Raw genomic sequence first — 20,004 nt, forward strand, 5'->3', positions numbered from 1 at the left:
AGCAAACCAGTCTAGCCTTGGCTGGTCACCAAAGCAGCTGCTGAGCTGTGGTTACAACCAGGAGCGTCCTGGCATCCCAAACCCCAGGAGAGCAGTGGAGGAGCTCCCCACTGTCCAGCCATGGGATATGCTTGCCTGCATCCCCCTCCTGAAGAACTTGACCCCACTCCATGGCTAACAGAGGTACTCTCACTTGATCCAGTGCCTCTCCTGTAAGGACCCAGCTCACAGGTTTCCACAGGGAAAACAGCTCCCTGGCAGAGCAACCCAGAATCCAACTTTGACTGCCACAACCTCACCCTGCCCGCGGGCGCTTTTTTTCAGCGGGTGTTGGTTTCAATGGGCTTCACTCCCTCAAGGTGACCTTACAGCAGCAGTGCTGACTCAGTCTTGTTTAAACTGAAGTGGGAACTGCAAATCTGGACACCTGAAGCAAACCATGGAACTACAAAAGAATAGAAGAGTATTTAGGCATCTACTTCCGTGCTGCTCATGGACATCAGGTGGGAAAGCAGGCAGCTAAATAAGCACCTGCACCCATACTGTGGGACTTCACCCGGGAGAGTGGCTGCTCTTTTGAAGAGCAGAAGCCAAGGCCACACAAGCTGGAAGCAGAAAGCACAACCCAGAAGGGAGCTACTGTGATTTAAATCACACCTTGGCTCCTTTCACACTGGGTTCCCTGTGTCAACAATGCCTGAGCCGGCAACGCCCTCACCGGCTTGCACGGCTGGGTAACTTCCAAGTGGTTTCCAAGCTGCAGGCTCACAGACATCTCTCCCCCAAGAAAAGTAAGCCTTCTTGCTGTCTGTGGGCTTAAAATTGCTAGAGGGGTGTCTCTGCTGCAAAGGAGCTTTTAGGGGTCCTTCAGCCAAAGAGTTTGACAGAAGCTATTTGACTGCTGTTAGCCGAGTTAGACGCTTCAAAATACAACCCTGTTGTGAGGTATGAAAAGCAAAGCTGAAGCTTGGAAAGGTCAAATCAGCTAGTCAGAGGTGCTGTGGAATTACTCCAGATTTTAAAGAACCTCTTTTTGATTTTTCTAACACAGACCAAAAAAAAAAACCAACCCAACCACCAAACCAGCTTCCCCACAGTCATCTACGAATAGCTCAATCTGATCAGTGTGCTGGTTTCAGGCTGCATTCAGCACTGCCCTCTGTTAAGACCCTGAAGATGACCATCTCTCCTGTTCCCTTTACGTGCCACTCCTTATTGCTCCTCTCTTCCCCGCTCCGCTACTTCACCACCTTTAGCACACACAGCTCTCTCCTCTGTGGCTTGTGCCATTTGATGCAGACTCCCTACTCCTCTTCCTCTGCGTAAACCAGTTTCACATCCGCCTTTCTTTCAGCCATGGCTTCAAACGTCCCTCTGCCCGGCTATGCTGCCTGGTGTCTCATTTTTGTAAGGGTCTTACTACCAGAGAAAGCTCGGTATGTCCTGCATCTCTATACCATGATCCCTGCAATTCATACACTGTGCCACCTGCTCTCTGCTCCTATTCTCCTCCACAGTTTTTTCCCCCCGACAGCCATGCAGACTCCCATTGCACATGGGGGGTCCAATGGTTTGTGCCGCGCTCCAGCTGGGAGACACCCCGTTGCCCCAGACAGCTTACCCACGAGGTTCATCTTGGCGCTGTAGCTCCCGAAGTACCTCTCGTCGGTGTTGGGCGTGTGGCACTCGTACTCGCCGGCGTCGCGGTCCTGCAGCTCCGTGATGTGCAGCAGGACGGCGTCCCCCTGCACCCGCTCCACGTAGATCCCGCGGCCGCGCACGCGCTGGGTGTAGATGGCGTAGGGGAACGAGGGGTCGACGGTGCTGACGATCTGCACCTCCCGCTCGGGGGCCGAGGGCAGGTAGATGGACCACTGGAAGTTCTGCTCCGCCGGGCCCTGGTAGCCGCTCACCTTGCACCACAGCGTGACGTGGGACCCCTCCGTGCGGTACAGGGGTCCCTCCTGCACCGTCACTTGCCGCTGGGCCAGTGCCATGCCTGTGGGAGGAGAGGAGCCCAGCGTTACTTCCCGACAAGCAATCCCTGCACCTCACCCGGATATACCCATCCTACCCCTTCCACGGCAAGCCCTCACACCCCATTCACAGCTGGCACGTCAGGCTCAGGCACAGCACCCCCAGCTTTCTTGCTGACTCAAGAGGAGTGTTTTTTAAAATGCCCCATGAAAGCAGCAGTGTTGAGGTAACATAAACCCTTTGTTGGGTAGCATTAAGAATCCACACATGAAAGTGCACTGCACTGTGCAGTAACAAACCAGAAGCTTGAGGTGACAGGTCTTTGTTTTCAGGACTGCTTTTACTTTTTAACTCAAGTACACTGTGATTCCAGGCTCACGTTGCTGCCAGGGGGCATGAGGAGGTGTTAAGGGGGGCCACGGAGCTGCTGCTTGGGGCTACTCTGTTCAGGAGTGACTCCCTCATCTCCTGGCACAGCCCAACCAGGATTACCTTCTACCAGCAGAGAGGTCCATCTGCAAGCCAGGAGGCCACACTCCCTCTCCTTCGGCGCCTGGGCCACCCAACTGCAATGCCCCGAGCACCTGCCCTCCATCAGCAAACCTGCCAGAGGCTTTGGCTGGTACAAAATCTCATTCTTTTCCCCGCAGACCCAGCACACCTTCTCCAGTCTCTGCTACGCTTGTAAAGGCACACAGAGAAAAATACCAGGTCTCCAGCACTGCCTTTCCGAGTCCATTTGAAAGGTGTGTATTTAGTACACAACAAAACCAATTGAAGTAAATGGAGGGAGTGGGCGCTGTTCCACTCAGGCTTTACCGCCCCTGGCTGCTGAAGCCGAGACCCGGCGCAGTGCGTTGTACACACACCGACGTGTGCAGCACCAAACAAAGACAACCCCGCGGCACGGTGACTGCCATCCACTGTATTTTTACACAGATTATGGATGGCTGGCCCCTGGGCTCATGGCACATTACCAGCACAGCCCTCCAGGGGCCGGATAAATTACAGCAATCTATCTTGTTTGTTGCTACATCAAAGGCTCGAGGTCTGGAGACCACGGTGGGTGTTCATCGGTTATTGAGTTACCAGCAGCATGCACACATGGCAAGGCCAATCATCCTGGCTTCTGTGACTGCTTGCTTGCCATCATAAAACAGCAATAAGCCGATTTAAAGCAGGTCCTGCATAATCACGTTTGCAAATTTCATCCTCTCTGTGTGTATATTGGGGGGTTCCCCCCCCCCCCGTCCAATTTTCAACAACAATGTTCAAGCACAGAGAAGAGTTTAACCTTTCAAAAACTGGCATCTTGCAGGTGAAGAGGCAGCCTTGTATCTGGGGATTATTGATTCAATCCCACCCTCTGGACAGGGATGTCCAGATATGAAGTTTTCCTCCACAGCCAGTCTGGACTGGAGCCAGGAGAGATGGTTCTTAGCAGCTTAAAACAAATTGTGAAAAATGGGTTCAGCACATCCATCAGGGCATGCAGCTGAACAGATGGAGTGCAATTCAAACTATTAACTTGGGCTCAGCTTGCTGCTGCTCCAAATTATGTTTCTTTTTACTCTTTATGAAATAATATGATTTAAAGGGAGGACCAGGGAAAGCTAGCACGTTTGAAACAAACAGGGAGAGGAACAACAGAGGCAAACACTCCCCCACTGTTTGCTGTACCAATGCCTTCATCCTGAGGAAAGATACCACCAGAGACAACTAACACATCTAAGGTGCAGACAGCCTCTTCTCTCACTCCATAAAGGCCAAAGGACAAAGCAAATACTGCAGCCTTTGAAGTAAACTGTTTTTAAAGCAGCAGGAAGGGTAAGATCTTTATTACACACTTAAAGACAGCTCATAATCCAATTTTTGTATTCACATGTAGCCTTGCTACAGCATGCAGATAGCCCCACATGCAACGACACAATAAAAACTGCACCACAAATCTAACATGCAGCGGTAGGAATTAAAAGTTGCACACATGACACTCATCCAAGTATTTGCCAGCTAAGTGCATGACCTTGTTGTGCAATCTTTTAATACAGCGCTGGATTTTTTCAATGGGAATTCTTTGAGGAGTTTTCCAGCTATCCAGTTGAAAAACATCATTTTATCAGACTGGCACTTCCAGAGCTCATTGGCAATATCACAACCTCGGAGACCCACAGCACAGACCTCTGTGCCCTGATGGAGGCAACCTGTTGGTAGATGTCAAATCCCACCACTCCCATGGCCAGCACTAACATGTGCTTCCTTTCTTCCCTTGCCAGTGGTTTCTGGGACCTTGACTGTTAACCCTAAAACCTGGAGTCCTCCTCCAGGTTTAGAAGAGACATTCCTCCTCTCCTATTCCCTCTTGCTGCACCTTCCTAATCCAACCAAAAGTGAGAGACTTAAGAGCCAAAGAGTTCCTTTGTTCCCACTCTGGCTCCAGGAACCCAGGCAGCTGAGGGGACAGAAGAACACAGCACAGGAAAAACTCCTGCCTAGCTCCAGTGCGGGTAGAAGACAAAACGGCCAGAGTTTTGTTACAACTTGCAGCAAGTTGCTGTCCCAGAAGTGAGACAGATGCAAAGGCTGAGCAGTTGGAGGAACAGGCTGGATCTCCAGAGAGGCAAGGAGCAGCACATCCACAGTTCTGCTCCCTGTGCCTGGCTGCAAACTCCTGCTCCAACAGAGCTGGGCACAAATGCTTTTCAACACTTAAAAGAACTCCACAGCGCAGAGGCAAAGATACTTCTCCAACAAACTATTTTAATCAAGAAAGGGAAAGACAAAACCAATCAGCCTGAGGCAGACATCCAGCACTACAAGTTTTCTCCTCAAACAGTTGCCTTCTCTATGATGTTTGGCATTTTTCAAGCCCTGGGAATTGCTATATCCATGAACACACTGTAATACAGAGAAGAACTGCATTTCTTAGCAAGCAAGCATTCTGGTTAACAAAAAATAATGTGCCTGAGAACCCATTTTAAACTCTTATCTTTCCCTGTTGAAGCGAGAGAAGAGCTCACTGGAGGAGGAGCTGTGCACTCCACACCTTCCCTAGGACACCCAGGAGGCAGTTATGGTGGCATTTGGCTGGTACCATGCTGGCACAGCTGGCTTTTAATTGCAAATCCAACATGATTTACTGACAGCGCAAGGGCTGATATGGAGGAGGTAGCGAGCCAAGCACTACTTTAAAATTAATAAGAAATTATAGATTTGTGCGCCTGTTTTTTTCCAAAAGACAGTAAATCTCATGAGATAAGGAGGAAGTGTTCCCTGATCCTTATCCCCTACAGATGAGGGCTATTGTTGCCAGCCTTTTGAGCTAAGAGTAAGCCAAACAACAGTCAGGCAGCTCTTAACACTTCCGCTGGTTTACCCATCTCCCAAGCCCCGTCTGGAGTCAGGAGGTGCATGGGGGATAAGAGGAGGCAGCAGAGGCAAGAGGTGGGTGATTAGACTCAAGGTCAGGAAACAAGAGACAGTACAGGACCCAGGAGGCTGCAGATGCTTGGTCCCTGCACCTCCCCTGTGCCAACCCGCCCAGTAGGCTCCAGGGCCCCAGCAAATGTCACGGGAAGCAACTCTGAAAAGCAGGGGAAAGGCAAGGGAGAAATGCAACGTTATAGTCACACAGTCACTCGAGTCTCCCTTGTCATATCACAGCCAGGACTCGAATGCCTCTCCATTCAACCTCTGGGCAAGAAAGAAGCATCAGGCATCCCTGCCAGTCAGGCATCTCACCCAGGAGTGCTGCAGCTCAGCTTCTGAGCACACAGTGTCTCTGCAAAATCTGTACCCTCACAGCAACCTCAGATAACTATGGTGAGATCTGACCTTTCCATATGCAGAGCTCAGGTTTTCCACATACAATTGGTCATTTCAGGTGCCTGATTTGAAGCAGTTTGAAGAAGCCACATTTCAGAAAGTGCCAAACATTTACCCTTTGGGAAGGAGGTGGACTTTCAGGTCCCTTTCAGAAGAAGAAGCGTGTGAAATTGTACCTGAGAACATTGATTCAAGGTTTATTGCAAGATAAGTGTAATGAAAGAAAGGATGGCTGAGCACACAGAAACTCTGCCACAGCATCAACACATCAAAAGAATAAATAAAAACTCATGACAGGATTATGAGGAACCTCTTGTGCAAACAGTTTCCCCATCTCAGAACAGTGTAGGTTATGTCTTCACCACATCCAAAGGCACTACAGTAGTTGCATCAAAGTATCTTACATATCAATAATTATTGCCACTAGTCATTTAATCTAAAGGGAAAACTTGAGCTCTTAGGAGTATTATCCTGGGTCTAATCACTAGGAGTAACTAAAAAAATCTTTATATTTTTCCATATCTTCCATAAGTGTAGGGTTGACAGCGCTGAACAACAAATGGATTGCGTAGCTTGAAGGGGTGTTTCTACCCCTGCAGTTCAACAGCAGTTTTCCTTCACTTAGAAGCTCTAAAGCAGTATTTGTCAACAACTGACAATACTAATCCTAAATTTCCTTTAAAAATTAATTTGTGCCTTTGAACACAGTTATTAGACAGAAGACATTTCCAAAGAGATCCCTTTCCCCCGCGCAAATACACAGCACACATCTGGGTTTTGTTGTCAATATTGTTTGTTCCATTCACAGGTGCTTCCGAGAATGTGTCAAGAGAAGAGCAACAATGCTGACAAACACCAGGGAATGGCTTCTATGTGAGAAATAATGGAGCCTGGAAAACAAGGTGACTTGAAGGGGATCTGGTAAAGGTTTACACAAATACGTATTCCATGGAAAGGATGGTCAAAAAATCAACCATTTACCATCTCTTCTAGTTTAAAAATCAAGGGCATCAATAGAAACCAGTCAGATCCAGCTTTATAAACAAGTGTGGCAGCTCTTGCAGCTGCACATAGCATATCTGTGGACGTCCTTGCCAAAGGATGCCGTGGATGTGGAAAGCTGACACGGGTTGAAATATGGGTGAGAAAAATACTTGAAAGAGGGCTACTAAATAGTTAAGTCACACTGGGTTTGTGAGGCTTCCAAAACAAGCCAGAGTTGCACAGCTGCCTGCCTACAGCTTTTTGAGGTGTGATACTGAGCTAGGTGGAGGACTTAGTCTGAACTGGCACAGCTGCCCTTCACAACCCATGCCATCACAGGCTATGCTCTTCAACCACATGGGTCACATCTGGTCTGCAGACTGCACTGGCTGTACTACAACAGAAGCTAAAAAATGGCACCATTCCAGCTTTTCCTCTAGAAGCCTGGCTATCTCTGCTCTGAGCACGGCCAACTGAACTGGCTCCCTCCACACCCTCTGAGCCCTGACGCGGGAGCTTGTGCCCGTACGCAGGGAAAGGAAGGGGAGCGTGCAAAAATCCTGTTTGGCTACGACAAATCAGCATCTGCAGCAGACCACAGGACCTGGCAGAAAGTCCCCCAGTAATGAAGACAACTCAGACTCAAGTGCTAAAGAGCAGTCTTATCTCCTTGAGCTTGAGAGATGCTCTGGGCACGCAGAGCCCCAGAGCAGGTGCCACGGCCAAGCGCACCACGGGCTGCGGCAACCGCTGCCCTCCTGCCTCCGAGTTGCAGCAGCCCCTGTGCTGGCTGCCCTCACAAAGGGACGGGGCACACTCGGTTACCCCCAGCCCACCACGCAGGTCTCCCCTCGACTCGCTCCTCCTCAGTGCTTCCACTCCCCACCCCAAAACAGGAGCATCCAGCCCTGCGCAGGCCTTCGCTTCCAGTGAATCGCTCGGGGATAATTAACGCGCTCCAAGTTCATATTCCATCTTAATTCAGATTAATTTTTCAGTCTCCCTCACACACGAGGTCTCCCAGGGGACCACCCTTCTTCTCTCCTTTGTCACCCAGAGAGGATGCAGCTGGCTCTTGCCAAAGCCATCCCATTATACTTAGTCCCTGATCCCATTACTTAGTCCCGGCTTTTTCTCTGGACTTCACAGTGGGGCTGATACCCACAAAACACTAACTCGTTTCAAGAAGGCTCTTCCGAGCTCACAATTGTCCAGCCACTGAGAACATTTCCCCCCAGCAGCCATCACCTTTTTTTCATGGGTTGAAGACCAATATAATCTCTGAGGCAGACTCTGTCCCAACAGGCAACACCAGAACAGAGACAATCTTCTAGCAACACACACCTGCTATTCTGTGAAGTCTCCTGTTAAGGTGCACAAATAAAAATTAGGTTCGAGCTTAATTTTTGCATAAATGAGTCACAGCAGGGACAATCTCTGTACACTGCAACCTGCTGCCAGATGGAAAAAAACAATGCTATCAGAAGAAAACATGTGGGAGCCCTCCCCCTATTTCTGTAAAGCCTCATTCTGGGAAAATCTAGTATTTTGCTTGGTATATTTTTTTGTCATGTCAGTTGAGTTCAGTGTACTGAAAGCCTGGCTGGAGCCACCTGCAGAACAACTCTGTCCCCATCCTCCACCCTTTTGCTTTGATGTTTAAATCATGCAGCCAAGGGTGCCTGATCCCCTATCCTCCTCCACTCCTGCCACCATCCCACCACTCCCAGCACATGGACCATCCTTCCTGAACCAACTCTAAAAGCAATTCACTCCTCATTCTAATTCCTCCCACTGCTAAGCCAACTAAGGGTGGCTAAGTGGAGAGGTCGGCCAGGGTCAATTTATACAATAATTGGTATGGAAATACCACAATCAGTGGGGAAATATCAAAGCATGGGCAAACGAGACAGGAGCCGCCAATGAAGCTCTTTGTTCTTCCAACACAACCGCTTTCACTCACCTCTGCTCGCTGCTCTGTCTCACAGCAGCTCGCTTCTGCAGCAGATGTTTACTGCCTTTTAAGAAAAATGTTTTCAATAAATGTGAAAGAGGTGACATTTCTTTTAATCACCACAGATTGTTGTGGTCTCTGCCGAGCTTCCCAAGTTCTGACTGTAAAAGAGGTCTTGTACCCCTGCTATAATTATGCATCCAGTCAGACATCCAACCCCTTCGCCAAGATCAGAGCCATTTTATATCTTTTGGTTCTTCTCAGATCTGGTCCTTTTATTGACAGAAGACTTCCTTACTTTCCCCAGTGTGGCACTGGTATTCTACAGTGTGAAATGTGATCTACCCTTGTGATTTTTTCCCCCACTTTTTTAAGCAAAGCACATACTATATGGATGTCACATTCCCCTAACTGCTCCTTCTCTGTGTCTACAATTAGGCATGTTAAAATATGCTAGTTTTAACACCACCTTAGAACGGCACATTCTTGAGTCACACAGATCATCTGTATTACTACAACCTTTAAACTTCTAAAAATGCTGAAAGGATGAAGGAATAATTCATTACCTACACTGGACACTGAGAAGACAAGATTCAGGTTGGTCATGGGAGCTAGCTACATGTTCAAATTCCCAGGAGCAAGGAAAGTGAGGCACCAGAAAGACTGCTTTGTGAGATTGAGGTCTCTCACACTACAGCTTCCTCTGATAGACATTTACTTTTTTCAAGGACAACAAAGGCAGAACCTGCCCCAGGGGATGCACTACACGAGATCTCCCTGCTCTCACAGTTCTATCCTTCTCCATCATCCCATCAGAAAGTAGATTTAAAGTTACTTTGCTGCACTGAAGTCTGAAACTACTCTTTAATCTAGTACAGTTTTACTTTGAAAAGTCACAGAGCTAAGCCTCCAGAAGCCAGCCAGCCACTCCTGTGGTCAGAAAAAAGAGCAATACCCTCTAATTTTGTATTAACAAAAGGAAGGAGGATGGCTGGGCACACAGGTCCTCAAGCTCTGGAGCTCATGGTGCTCACCCTTCTTACTTCACATGGACTTTGAAGCAGCTGGTGGAACAAGGTGTACGCGACGGAGAAGGCGAATAACAACACATGCTGATGTATAAGAGAGAGACTGAGCTGGCTGCCCTGCTGGTTCAGATCCATAATGGGAAATGATTGTTGGAGGTTCAAATATCTTTGTGCAACACACTCACTGTTTATTAGTTTTACTGTTTTCCTGCAAAGATCCTGAGAGGAAACAAAAAAAAAGTCCCTAATAATCTGCAATTCTTGTATTCACCAAAGACAAGACCAGTTTTTGACTAACCTCATACAAGGGCAGAGAGCTCCAGTACCACTACAAGGCTCTTTTCTGTACTTAAAGTAGAGCCCATCCCATGAACCTATTTAATCAACTATTTCTCTTCCCCCAAGGTCAGAACAGAAGTTTTGCAGCCCTTTTCCAACTCAGATCAGCATGTTCTTCGCATATTATACCACCGCTACCCTGATCATTATGGGAAAAATACACAAGCAGAAGCTCCCTGGCAGATTATACTTATATTGGGAATATGCAGGCAGGAAGTGTTGGATTGCCCACGCAGTACTTCTAACTTGCACTGCTCCTCGTGTCTTATCCTCAGGAGTTTATTCTTGCTTACAGCCCACTGAATACATGCCCCAGTGACTTATATCACTACAGCTGGTTCCAGGTCTGGTTAAGCGTTACAATACACAGCAGCATTTACAGTGGTCTGCTGGAATGCCCAAGGCAATGCCTACTTTTATATTTTCCAATGAAAAGCAGTGATGGTTTCATTACTGCCTCCCGAGCCTGAGCTTTGAAGCTGTAACCACAGTACTCACTGTAAGATTTAGTGTAGACCTGCACAAAAAGTGAAGTCTCCTAAGATTCCTACATGTGGGTTTTTTTTCTTCTGTTCTTTTAGCTCTTACAACACGTGTAAGGACGCACCATTTACCTTGGTGGCCCTAACACTGCTCCCAGATCTCTGAAAGATTCAGCATTGCCATGCTAGTACCAAAGCTATGGAGCATCAACACACATTTCAGAGGGCTGAACTTTTAGCTGGTACGTGTTCCCAGCCTATCAAGAGAAAGAGGTGAAATGGAATTGTTCGAGCAACAAAGCTAGGCAGGAAATTTCTGACATAGTTCATTATGCCCTGCAGCCCCTGTATTTCTTTTTATTATCCTTCTTTAGTCTTCAAGTCCTACATGTTCAACATCCAGGGTCACTCTAAGAACTGTCAAACATTATTCCCTGTGCGATCACTCACTCTCGGACAATAAGAAACTTCATTTTGTTTCACAGTCAATAACGTTTTAATGTCACTTCTTTTTTCGTTTTCCTGCATGCTCTGCAATCCCTCCCAATATTAAACAACAGAATGTCCCTATTATTGCTGTAATTCAGCTCATAACATCCCAGATGCTTAAAATACTCTCCCAGGAGAAAAGAGTGCAGAGTCATAAATCTCACCTTCACATTATCCTTGCCAAAAGGAAACAGCATTTACTACCCAGCCTCTCATTAAAGGAATTCCCTCTCTCTCATGAAGAGATCTACTTCTGATCCATGGAGAGCCTGGTTCCTTCTCTCAAATTTATTTTTCCTAAAGAAAAACAAAGCTTCTTGCTCTCATCATTTGAAACAGAGGGAGGAAGGGCAGATACACAAGTACCTTCCTCCATCTCCAAAGTGAAACTGCCTCCAGTGTTTTGGCCCATTTTCCATACTCCCAGAAGATGCTTAATTTGGCTTCCATCCCACTCCCTTGCTCTGAGTGACTCCAAAGATTTTGCCTTACTTTGGTATGGATGACATTTAGGAGTTCAGTACCCTTACTGTCTCTCAGACCTTTACTTGCATACTTGTTCTTCTGGGCAGGGCCAGAGCATCTCCTTTTCAACCTCCAAATCAGCAGCCACAGGCAGCCATTTATTAATTGCTTAACCCCAAATCGATTGCCTTCTACAGAGAGAAACTTAACAATGATCTATTAAATATTGACAGGTTGGAAGAGCTGATGACAAACAGCCCTGCTGCACATCCCAACCCACCCCCCCGCCTCCCAAAGCTCAGCATTCCTCCAGCACTCCAGCTCTGTCTTTAGGGATGGGTCTGCACTTGCTCCTGTCCTCCTTTGGAGCACACAGTTCTGTAGGAATGGCAGTGCAAGAAGTTATGAAGTGTAATATCCAGAAACGAATGCAGCCAAGAGCAATCTCTCACGCTTCCTTCTGGTTTGCTGAAGAAACATTTTCGCCCCTCAGCCATGGCCATTAGCATGAGAGAACATTCAATTTGCAAGGCAAAGCTGCCATCTTGTACTTACTTCTTCTTCAGCAGAAAGAGCTTTCAGGTAAACAGCAAATTGACTTATCCCCAAGGTCAAGCATACTGGCTAAAAGCATGCATTTCTCCAAAATAATTTTCCCACTCCACCACAGAGGATCACGAGAACATGAAGCACAGCCATACAACAGCAGACAGTTTCCATTTCCTTCCCACAAATTTTTCCTGTTTTCTTCCCTGCTCACTAAGCAGCAGTAACACACTGCTTCTCAAAACCTTTGTGATTCAGTCAGACAGCATCCCCTGAAAGACAGACACAGATCCAGGAAGATTCTTCAGCTGCCTCTTACTACTAATTAAGATGTTAGAACTCCTCGTCTCCTTACACTGTAATTTATTAGTTTGACATGCTACAGAGACTACCAGCAGTTGTCACCAAATTACCAAGGCTCTCATTTCAAATGGGAGGACAGGTGCTTTCTAGTATTTGGAAAAGGAAAGAAAAAAAAAAAGAAAAAGGATGCAGAGGCATTTATGTTACTGTTGCTTCCAGTCTGGATGGGAGAAAGGTACAATCTAAGCACATTCATAACACAATAATACTACCAATGAATAAGAAGGACAATCAGATGTGATTCTCCTCCCTGAGGAGGAACAAGTCCATGCACCAGGAGGAACTGACCAGCTGAAAAGCACAGGAGAACAAACAAAAAACAACTGCACAGTTGTGAGGGTTCCCCAAAGAAGTTGTGGAATCTCCATCCCTGGAGGTATTCAAAAGCCATCTGTACATGATCCTGAGCAACCTGCTCTAGGTAGTCCTTCTTGAGCAGGGCACTTGGACCAGATGGCCTCCAGAGGTCCCTCCCAATCCCAACCCTCCTGTAAAGGTCACTCCAACAGGACTGCATTCACTGCTGCTATAGGCCATGAGTTATTTAGCTCGCCACAAAACACCTACTCAGAGCAGCCTCACTGTGCCAGATCCCCTACAGAGAAAACAGTGGCAAAAACACCCTCAGTCCCAGGAGATTCCGTTTAAAAATGTGGTTTCACAGTGCAGTTAAGCTAATCTAGGAACCAGCTGCCTTGGGAAAAAAAGCTGTCTTGCTTTCCCACTCATTTTATTGCTAGCAACACACCCACTCCCCTCCCCATGCCTGACCCCCATACGAGCTGAAAAAAGAATGACCCAAGGAAAGAGTTATTTGTTTTCACTAAGACAGCAGGAATACTTTTTTTTCCCTTTGGGAGATGGGGGTAAACAACCCTTTTCATTAGCAGCTGGAATATTTCACTAGCTCAGCTGTACCATGAAACGGCACCTTCAGACAGGCAAAAAATGGGTCAGGAGAGGCCAGGGAAGAGGTGAGAGCAAGGCAGCTTGTGAGGAAGTGCCAAGGTCTCTCTCTGCTGGGAGACCCTGATGGCAGGTCTCTAACAAGCCTTGTGGCAAGGCAGCAGGTGAAGCAGTGCTGCAGGTTACTCCCAATCACAGAGGAAAAATAAAAGGGCTCCAAGCCACCACTTTTAGCAAACAACCATAAGAGCAGGAGACTTAATGAAGCCTGGCTTCCTACGCCTTCAGGAGGGAGGCTGTCTCCGAGACTAATGATTTGACTGCAAGCTTCAGCTGGAGCTTCTCCTACAGCTGGCACAGTCATTTGGAGGCACTGCTAAAGCCCTTGAAGAAAAGGGTCCCCCTCAGTCCCCTGCTGACCCCCTGACTCAGCTACTTATTGTTCACAAGACTTGCAGGAACTCGTTTATTTTCAAGCTCTCTACGCCTGTCAAATTTGACTAAAATTGGCCAAAGGGCTTCCAGGTTATCCAGAAAAAGGCAGCAGAGGCAGCACCATCAGATAAGTCGTCTTCCTCTGAGAACCCAGCCTGAGGAAACACAAGGAGAGGCAGAGGCTGGGAATCAAAAACCACACAGAGGGAAGAAGCATTAAAAAAGACAAGGTAGAACAAGGGTAAGAAGGGCTTTAAAAGGGAAGACAAGCATATTGCATTTGGCACAGCAGAGGAGGAGGAACTAATTTGAGAGTTCAGGGGAAACGGCAGACAACAAAAAAACCTGAATGAATTTCAGAGGCAGAGATGGATAGGAAATGCTGCAGCTTACACTTCTTAAGCAGAAAGACACAGGGGCATGCACATGCATATAGGTAAGCACCAGAGACAGAGGTTAAGATTTTGATTTGAACAGAAATACCACCTTGTAGTATCAGCAGAGAGAGGCCAGTCCAACTTTTATGAGTGGATAAAATTACCAAGAGGGAGGGACTGTAGGAAGAGGTGGAGAACATCACAGAATAGGCCCCTTATAGCCTCAAAAACCCCAAACCCTGAAGCTGGGCAGGGTATACTCATGAAAAACATATGAAAACCTCTGTCACAGAGGCAGAAGGTGGCAAAGACAACACAACTTGGAGGAAATCATTCCAGAAAGAGACCAAAACTGGTTATCACGTGGGCAATTGCCAAGTCAAGGAAGGTAATGCTGGATCACGACTGAGATGTAGAGCAGTGGGGGCTATTAAGAACACCCTTGCAAAGTAAATCACAGAGACAGACTAAATTGGCAGAGAGCTGGGAGGCAAAAGCTCCAGACAGAGAATCCCATGGGGCTTGTGGAGGACAGAGCAGCTGCTGAGGAGGAGGGGATAAAGCAGCTTTGCATTGAGGGAGAGAGGATATGAGCAGCAAAACAAATGACAGAGACAAGGGGAAATGACCTGGGACCCTTAAGACAAGCAAAAAGGTTAGAAATTCTACCTTTGTAAAAAGCATGGAGAAAGGAGCCGGACTGAGCAAACACACTGGTAAAGGCAGGCCCTTAATTTGTATGCCAGTTCTCTTTGTAAAGTTGCTATGGTTTGAGGAGCAAACTCGAAGGTGGACAAGGGGCTACCCAGGCTTGGGGGGAAGTATTCATTAAAGCAGGAGAAGTTATAGTGTTTATGAGGGACAAGGCAGAGGGAAGGAGCCGCACTCTGTCTGAGACAGGGAGGTCAGCATCGTCAGAGGACTCATGCTGGCTCCATGCCACTGCAGGACAGCAGGAGCAGAAGCAGCAGATGGTGGAGCCAGGAGATGGGAGAGAGGGCGTAAGAAGTGCCCCAGGGGTGGGGGCAGATGCCACTGCGTCAGTGGTGTGAACAGCTATGGGGCAGAAATGCCACAAAAGAACAGGGGCGGGGTAAAATCCAAGTCCAGGGTGCACAAGAAAGGTCGCACCAGGGGAGGAGGAAAGCAGAAAGATCCTGAAGGGGAAGAGTGGTGCTGGCTGAAAACCAAGACACACAAAAGCCTGGCTGGCAAGCCAGGTTCCTTGTTATAGGATGACACATCTAGGCACAGGGAGGAATGACCCTGGACTAACCCAGAGCATCTGCTGAACAAAAGGGGCCCCAGTCTTCCGCACCGAGACAAGAGCTACACACAAGAGATGTGATGGAGAAAGGGACACGACTACAAGTCTCACTTGATGTTTGGAGTCTGGAAAAAGCTGCAAGTTGGAGTTTTTCAGGATTACAGAAGCAGCTCAGCAACACCACACCTCGGGCACAAGTCCAAGCGCTCTCCTGCCTCCCAGAGCAGCACATCTCGGCATCCATGTGATGGGATGGGGTAGCACAGCCCAAGAGATGCTCCAGAGGTGATACACCCTGACTTCAGCAAGAGCAGACGTGCCTCTTTGTAGGTCTGTGAGTTTATCTGAAGGTCTGGAAGAAAGCAGAGCCTCAGTTTGTAGACAAGACTATGTGTCTGAGGGTGACTAAACAGCATTTGTCACTAAACAAAAAATCTTTCCTCCTCAGCTGAGAAAAGGAGAGGTGGGGATGAGGTAAATCCTTCCTCTGCTGATACACCACACTGAGCATCCTCCTGCCTACACTCCCTGATGAGCAGATGTATACAGAAGTTTTCATCTTCAGCTACTTACTTAGCAGAGCCTAGCCCCCTCTGATCAGGGAGTTAAGGAAAGGCTTACATAGTTACCAGGGAGGGAGGGTTTTATTTATCTGATTCCAACATGCCCAAGTTATCAGACTCTAGAGGAATTCAATTAATGAGAATAAAACTCTTGTTTGATGCAAGTCTGGAAGGGTGGTGTGTTTTTTTCTTTTTTCTGTAAATAGCTGCACCCCAGAGATTTTTACACTGATTATAAGCCTTAACAGCGACCGACTGATCCAAGCTTAACAGATACAGCAGCCACACCAAAATGCCACACACGCTCCAGATCTGTCGGGGACTGACAGAGCTGGAGGAGACCAGCACAAAGACAGAGAGAAGGGAGGGAGAGGGATGCAGGACCAGGAAGCTGGAACACCACGTCCAAAGGAGCTGCTGAGGCCTTTCCCCCTCCTCAGCTCACTGCAGTGGGCTGCAAGTGGTGAGGGTTGACACCGGTTGTTTCTAAGCACCCACGAGCACAGCTCTGTGAGCACCTGCCTGCAGCAGCTGTGAAATGCCACCTCCTGACAGGGAGGCAGAATTAAAGCTCATAAGGCAAGGCATAGGCACCACAGGCACTTGGCTGCTCCCGGGCAATGCCCCACAGCACACAAAAGCCATCCCCCATGCCCAAGCCATGTCTGTCCCTGGCTGAGGAGGTGCCCCCATGCCCACACAGCCAGTCCTTGGGGAACCTGGCACTTGCTCCTGCAACCACAGCATCCCTTGGGTCTGCCACGAGGAGGGAGGATGACCCCCGGGGGCAGCAGGGGTGAGGGGACCATGGCACACACTGTCCCAGATTCCCATCTCAGGCCAGGTCACCCCAGGTAAGGCGCCAAGTTGTCACCGCCTGGGACAGAGCTCCCTCCCTTTCTGGCAGGCTCTGTCCTCGCTGGCTCTGCCAGAGCTGGGCCCTCTCACCCACTGCCACCCAGTGAAGCGGCATGAATGGGGCACAACCCATCTCCCAAGGGGCTCTGGAGAGCCCGGGGGTTGACCCCAACACATTAAGCATGGCAATGGATCACATCTGGGCCCAGCCTGGCCTCTGGCACTGTGGAAGAGGGTGAAAGAAGGAATTCTGACAGCAGTATAAGCTTTGGAGAATTTTACTCAGATAATCCTCTCCTAAGGTTGGCCAGCTGGCTCTAAAGGGAACAGACGGAGGAACATTACAAATCACTGAACCGATGGGAACCAAACACAGGGCACAAAACTCTTCTCATACAATCTTTTTTTTTAAATCCTGCCATGAAGATAAGCACAGCTCCCAACACCCGCTCCCAGGCGGTGCTAGTCCTAGGAGATTCACCCAATGTTTATTCAATGCACATTTCTCTAAAACCCCCATGGTATATCCAGCCAGGAAACCAAACAAACATCCATAATTTCCTCTGACACCTCCTAGCTACGCTGTTCTGACAGAAACAACCAGAGCCATCCAGTACCACTGCGTGCCAAAAAAAAAACCCAAACAAAAAGACCCAGTTTCCTTACTAAACCCCTTCAACACAGCAAGCCAGCAAAAGGGAGGAATCACAAGCTGAACCACCCAGAATCCATCAGCTGACTAGGACAGCACCAATAATCCCTCCTGGCTGTATACTTGGGAAAGACATGTAGGTGTTTCCACAGTCTACTTACGCAGAAACCTCAGGAACTCTTCCCTTTCTTCCCTAAGGGAGATTCAAGACATTTGAGGTTTAACAGCTGCAACAAACAGTCTCCTCTTACCAGAGAAAATATTCAGGAACAAGATAACAAGAGACAGTTACTGCAACAGGATGAAAACATGGAAAAAGCCTCTGGGGTCTAAGTGCTGCCCTAATGACTGCAGACTGCTACTCAGAAAATCTGAATTCAAGTATACAGCTCTCATCACCACTGCAGATCAAATAGGAATGGTAAGATGCAAATCTTGCTGCCTGCAAGAGAGGTAATCTAAGACACCATTTGTGAGCAACCTGCTAGCAATGCCACAGTCCCTGCAAACACAAAGAAATAAAAAGCTGCAAATGCCCTTGATCTTGCATTCATTCCCCAGAAGATTACTGTGCTGAACCCAAACATCACGACTTTTATGTCTGGGGGAGTTGAGGGCACAGTCCTTATTACACTTGAAACGGCAAATATATTCTCTATTCAAATTTGATTGCAGACATGTGAGATGGGTTAAAAAGATGGTTTAGAAGGGAAATAATTCCAGCTATTCTCCTTTAAAATAGTTTTAAGAGCAGTATCTTACTTATTTCACAGCCAAGAGGTAAAGCAATTCTACAAAGCCAACTCAAAATTAGCAGATATATTTTCCCTGTACACTAGGAAAGAATGCAGATGCTAAACCCATTATATAGACAGCGAAGTGTCATCAGAGCAAAGAAGGCAAAAATAGCTAACTTATCAGTAAGATGACTAAGCAAATGGATTTTCAAAAATATGCTTTCAAATATGACACCCTTTTCTTAGAGCTGCACACATCCGTTTAGCTTTGTTAATTTCTCAATTCTTTCTTTTGATAATTTATTTTTGGCCTCCCGCTAGCATACTTCCCCAGAAGCCTCACTTCACCCTACCCACACTCAAGATTCGCATCCACATACGGAGGATGATTTGGAAAACGATGCTGATCACCCCAGTAACTACGAAGAATCTCTACTGCAGCACTTTTAGGATCATGTACATGCATTTCTTTTACATCTGTCCATCCACTGGAAAACTGAATTCTTGCTGTCTCCCACCACCCCCACCTATCTCAGGGGTCTTCATGGCTCCAGTGGTATCTTCCAGGACTGATGAACCCTCCCTTCTCACCTGACCCTTCCATCATTTTTGCAGGTAAGAAATGGTCCAACCTCTTTTCTAGGCCTCCACCTGTGCCAGAAGAGGAGGCTACATATTGGCACCTCATGAACTGCAGTGGTTAGAAGGAGAGCAGCAGAGCCAGATACTGCTCCTGCAGCCAGGGTGGGAGCCACACCCCCCAGCACCTCTCCCTCCCACATGTGCTGCCAGGAGCCAAGCTGCTGGCCATGCTCCCTCTTTGACCAACACCCACGTTCCTCTATAAGGAGAATTACCCTTTCCTCAGATTACATCTCTTCAGGGACTCAGCTGGCATGCAGACAAACTGCATTCGCTGGTAATCTACATCTCTGAGGTAACAGCAGTAGTTGGTGCTCGGCCAAGCCTCCAAAGTCATTCCTCTGCCATGCCAAAGCCCCGTGTATGGCTGCCCTCCAGCTTCTCCTCACACAGGGATGGGTACCTGCTGGCACCCTAAACAGGGTGATTAAACATTGGAATGGGCTGCCCAGGGAGGTGGTGGAGTCACCGCCCCTGAAGGCATTCAAGTGCCAGTGGAAGTGGCACTGAGTGCCACAGTCTCGTTGGCAAGGCGGTGTTCGGTCAAAGTTGGACTCAATGATCTCAGAGGTCTTTTCCAACATAACTGAATCTGAGGTAGCTCCTGCTGCCTGACCCGTCCCCTGCCAGGAACCCAGTCCTCCTCCTCCAGGAGCCCAGCACAAAGCCCTGGGCTCCCCTTCCTAGCAAGCGGGCTTCCAAGGCTCAAGACCATTACACTGAGATCATCAGGATGCTTTTAGTAAGGTATCCCACTGGATCTGCTGGAGCAGCTATTAGGCATCTGACACACAGCAAATCTTTCCTCACACTCTCCCCTCCCATTCCTACATTCTCCCTCAAAACAAGCCAGCCAAAAAAACCCCAGGGGGACAGACACAGCTTTGTGATCCAATGGAGAGCCAGAAGAAGGGTGGTACAAGCTTAACATGGGCATGCTTCCAAGAAGAGGTAACAAACCTCTCCAAGCTCAGCCTCTTGCCTGCCCTACACCACCCCACACAGCTCAGGGCAGCCTCAGACAGCTCTCCTCCCTGTGCCAGAAGGAAACAAATCTCCTTCCCATCACATATTTGCTGCCCTGCAAAGGCTGAAAAAAAAAAAATCAAATAAAAAAA

General features: G+C 48.0%; 1 protein-coding gene across 5 annotated transcripts in view; it reads right to left on the bottom strand.

Moving 5' to 3' along the window:
* Nucleotides 1–20,004, bottom strand: part of IGSF3 (immunoglobulin superfamily member 3) — a 94,641-nt gene that overhangs the window by 64,835 nt on the left and 9,802 nt on the right. For 2 of the 5 annotated variants that reach the window (XM_051780260.1, XM_051780255.1), the window contains exons 1-2: nucleotides 15,619–16,735; nucleotides 1,622–1,999 (exon numbers count right to left, since the gene is read on the bottom strand). In XM_051780260.1, the coding sequence (XP_051636220.1) occupies nucleotides 1,622–1,999; nucleotides 15,619–15,850 (610 nt within the window). In that variant the 5' untranslated portion in view covers nucleotides 15,851–16,735. Of the gene's footprint in view, nucleotides 1–1,621; nucleotides 2,000–15,545; nucleotides 16,737–20,004 lie in introns of those variants that run through there. The other 3 variants (XM_051780258.1, XM_051780259.1, XM_051780257.1) reach the window with 2 other exon arrangements.

The sequence above is a fragment of the Manacus candei genome, unplaced genomic scaffold (genome assembly GCF_025592945.1).
Source record: "Manacus candei isolate 608988 ecotype Guabito, Panama unplaced genomic scaffold, ASM2559294v1 h1tg000014l, whole genome shotgun sequence".
Classification (NCBI taxonomy): Eukaryota; Metazoa; Chordata; class Aves; order Passeriformes; family Pipridae; genus Manacus; species Manacus candei.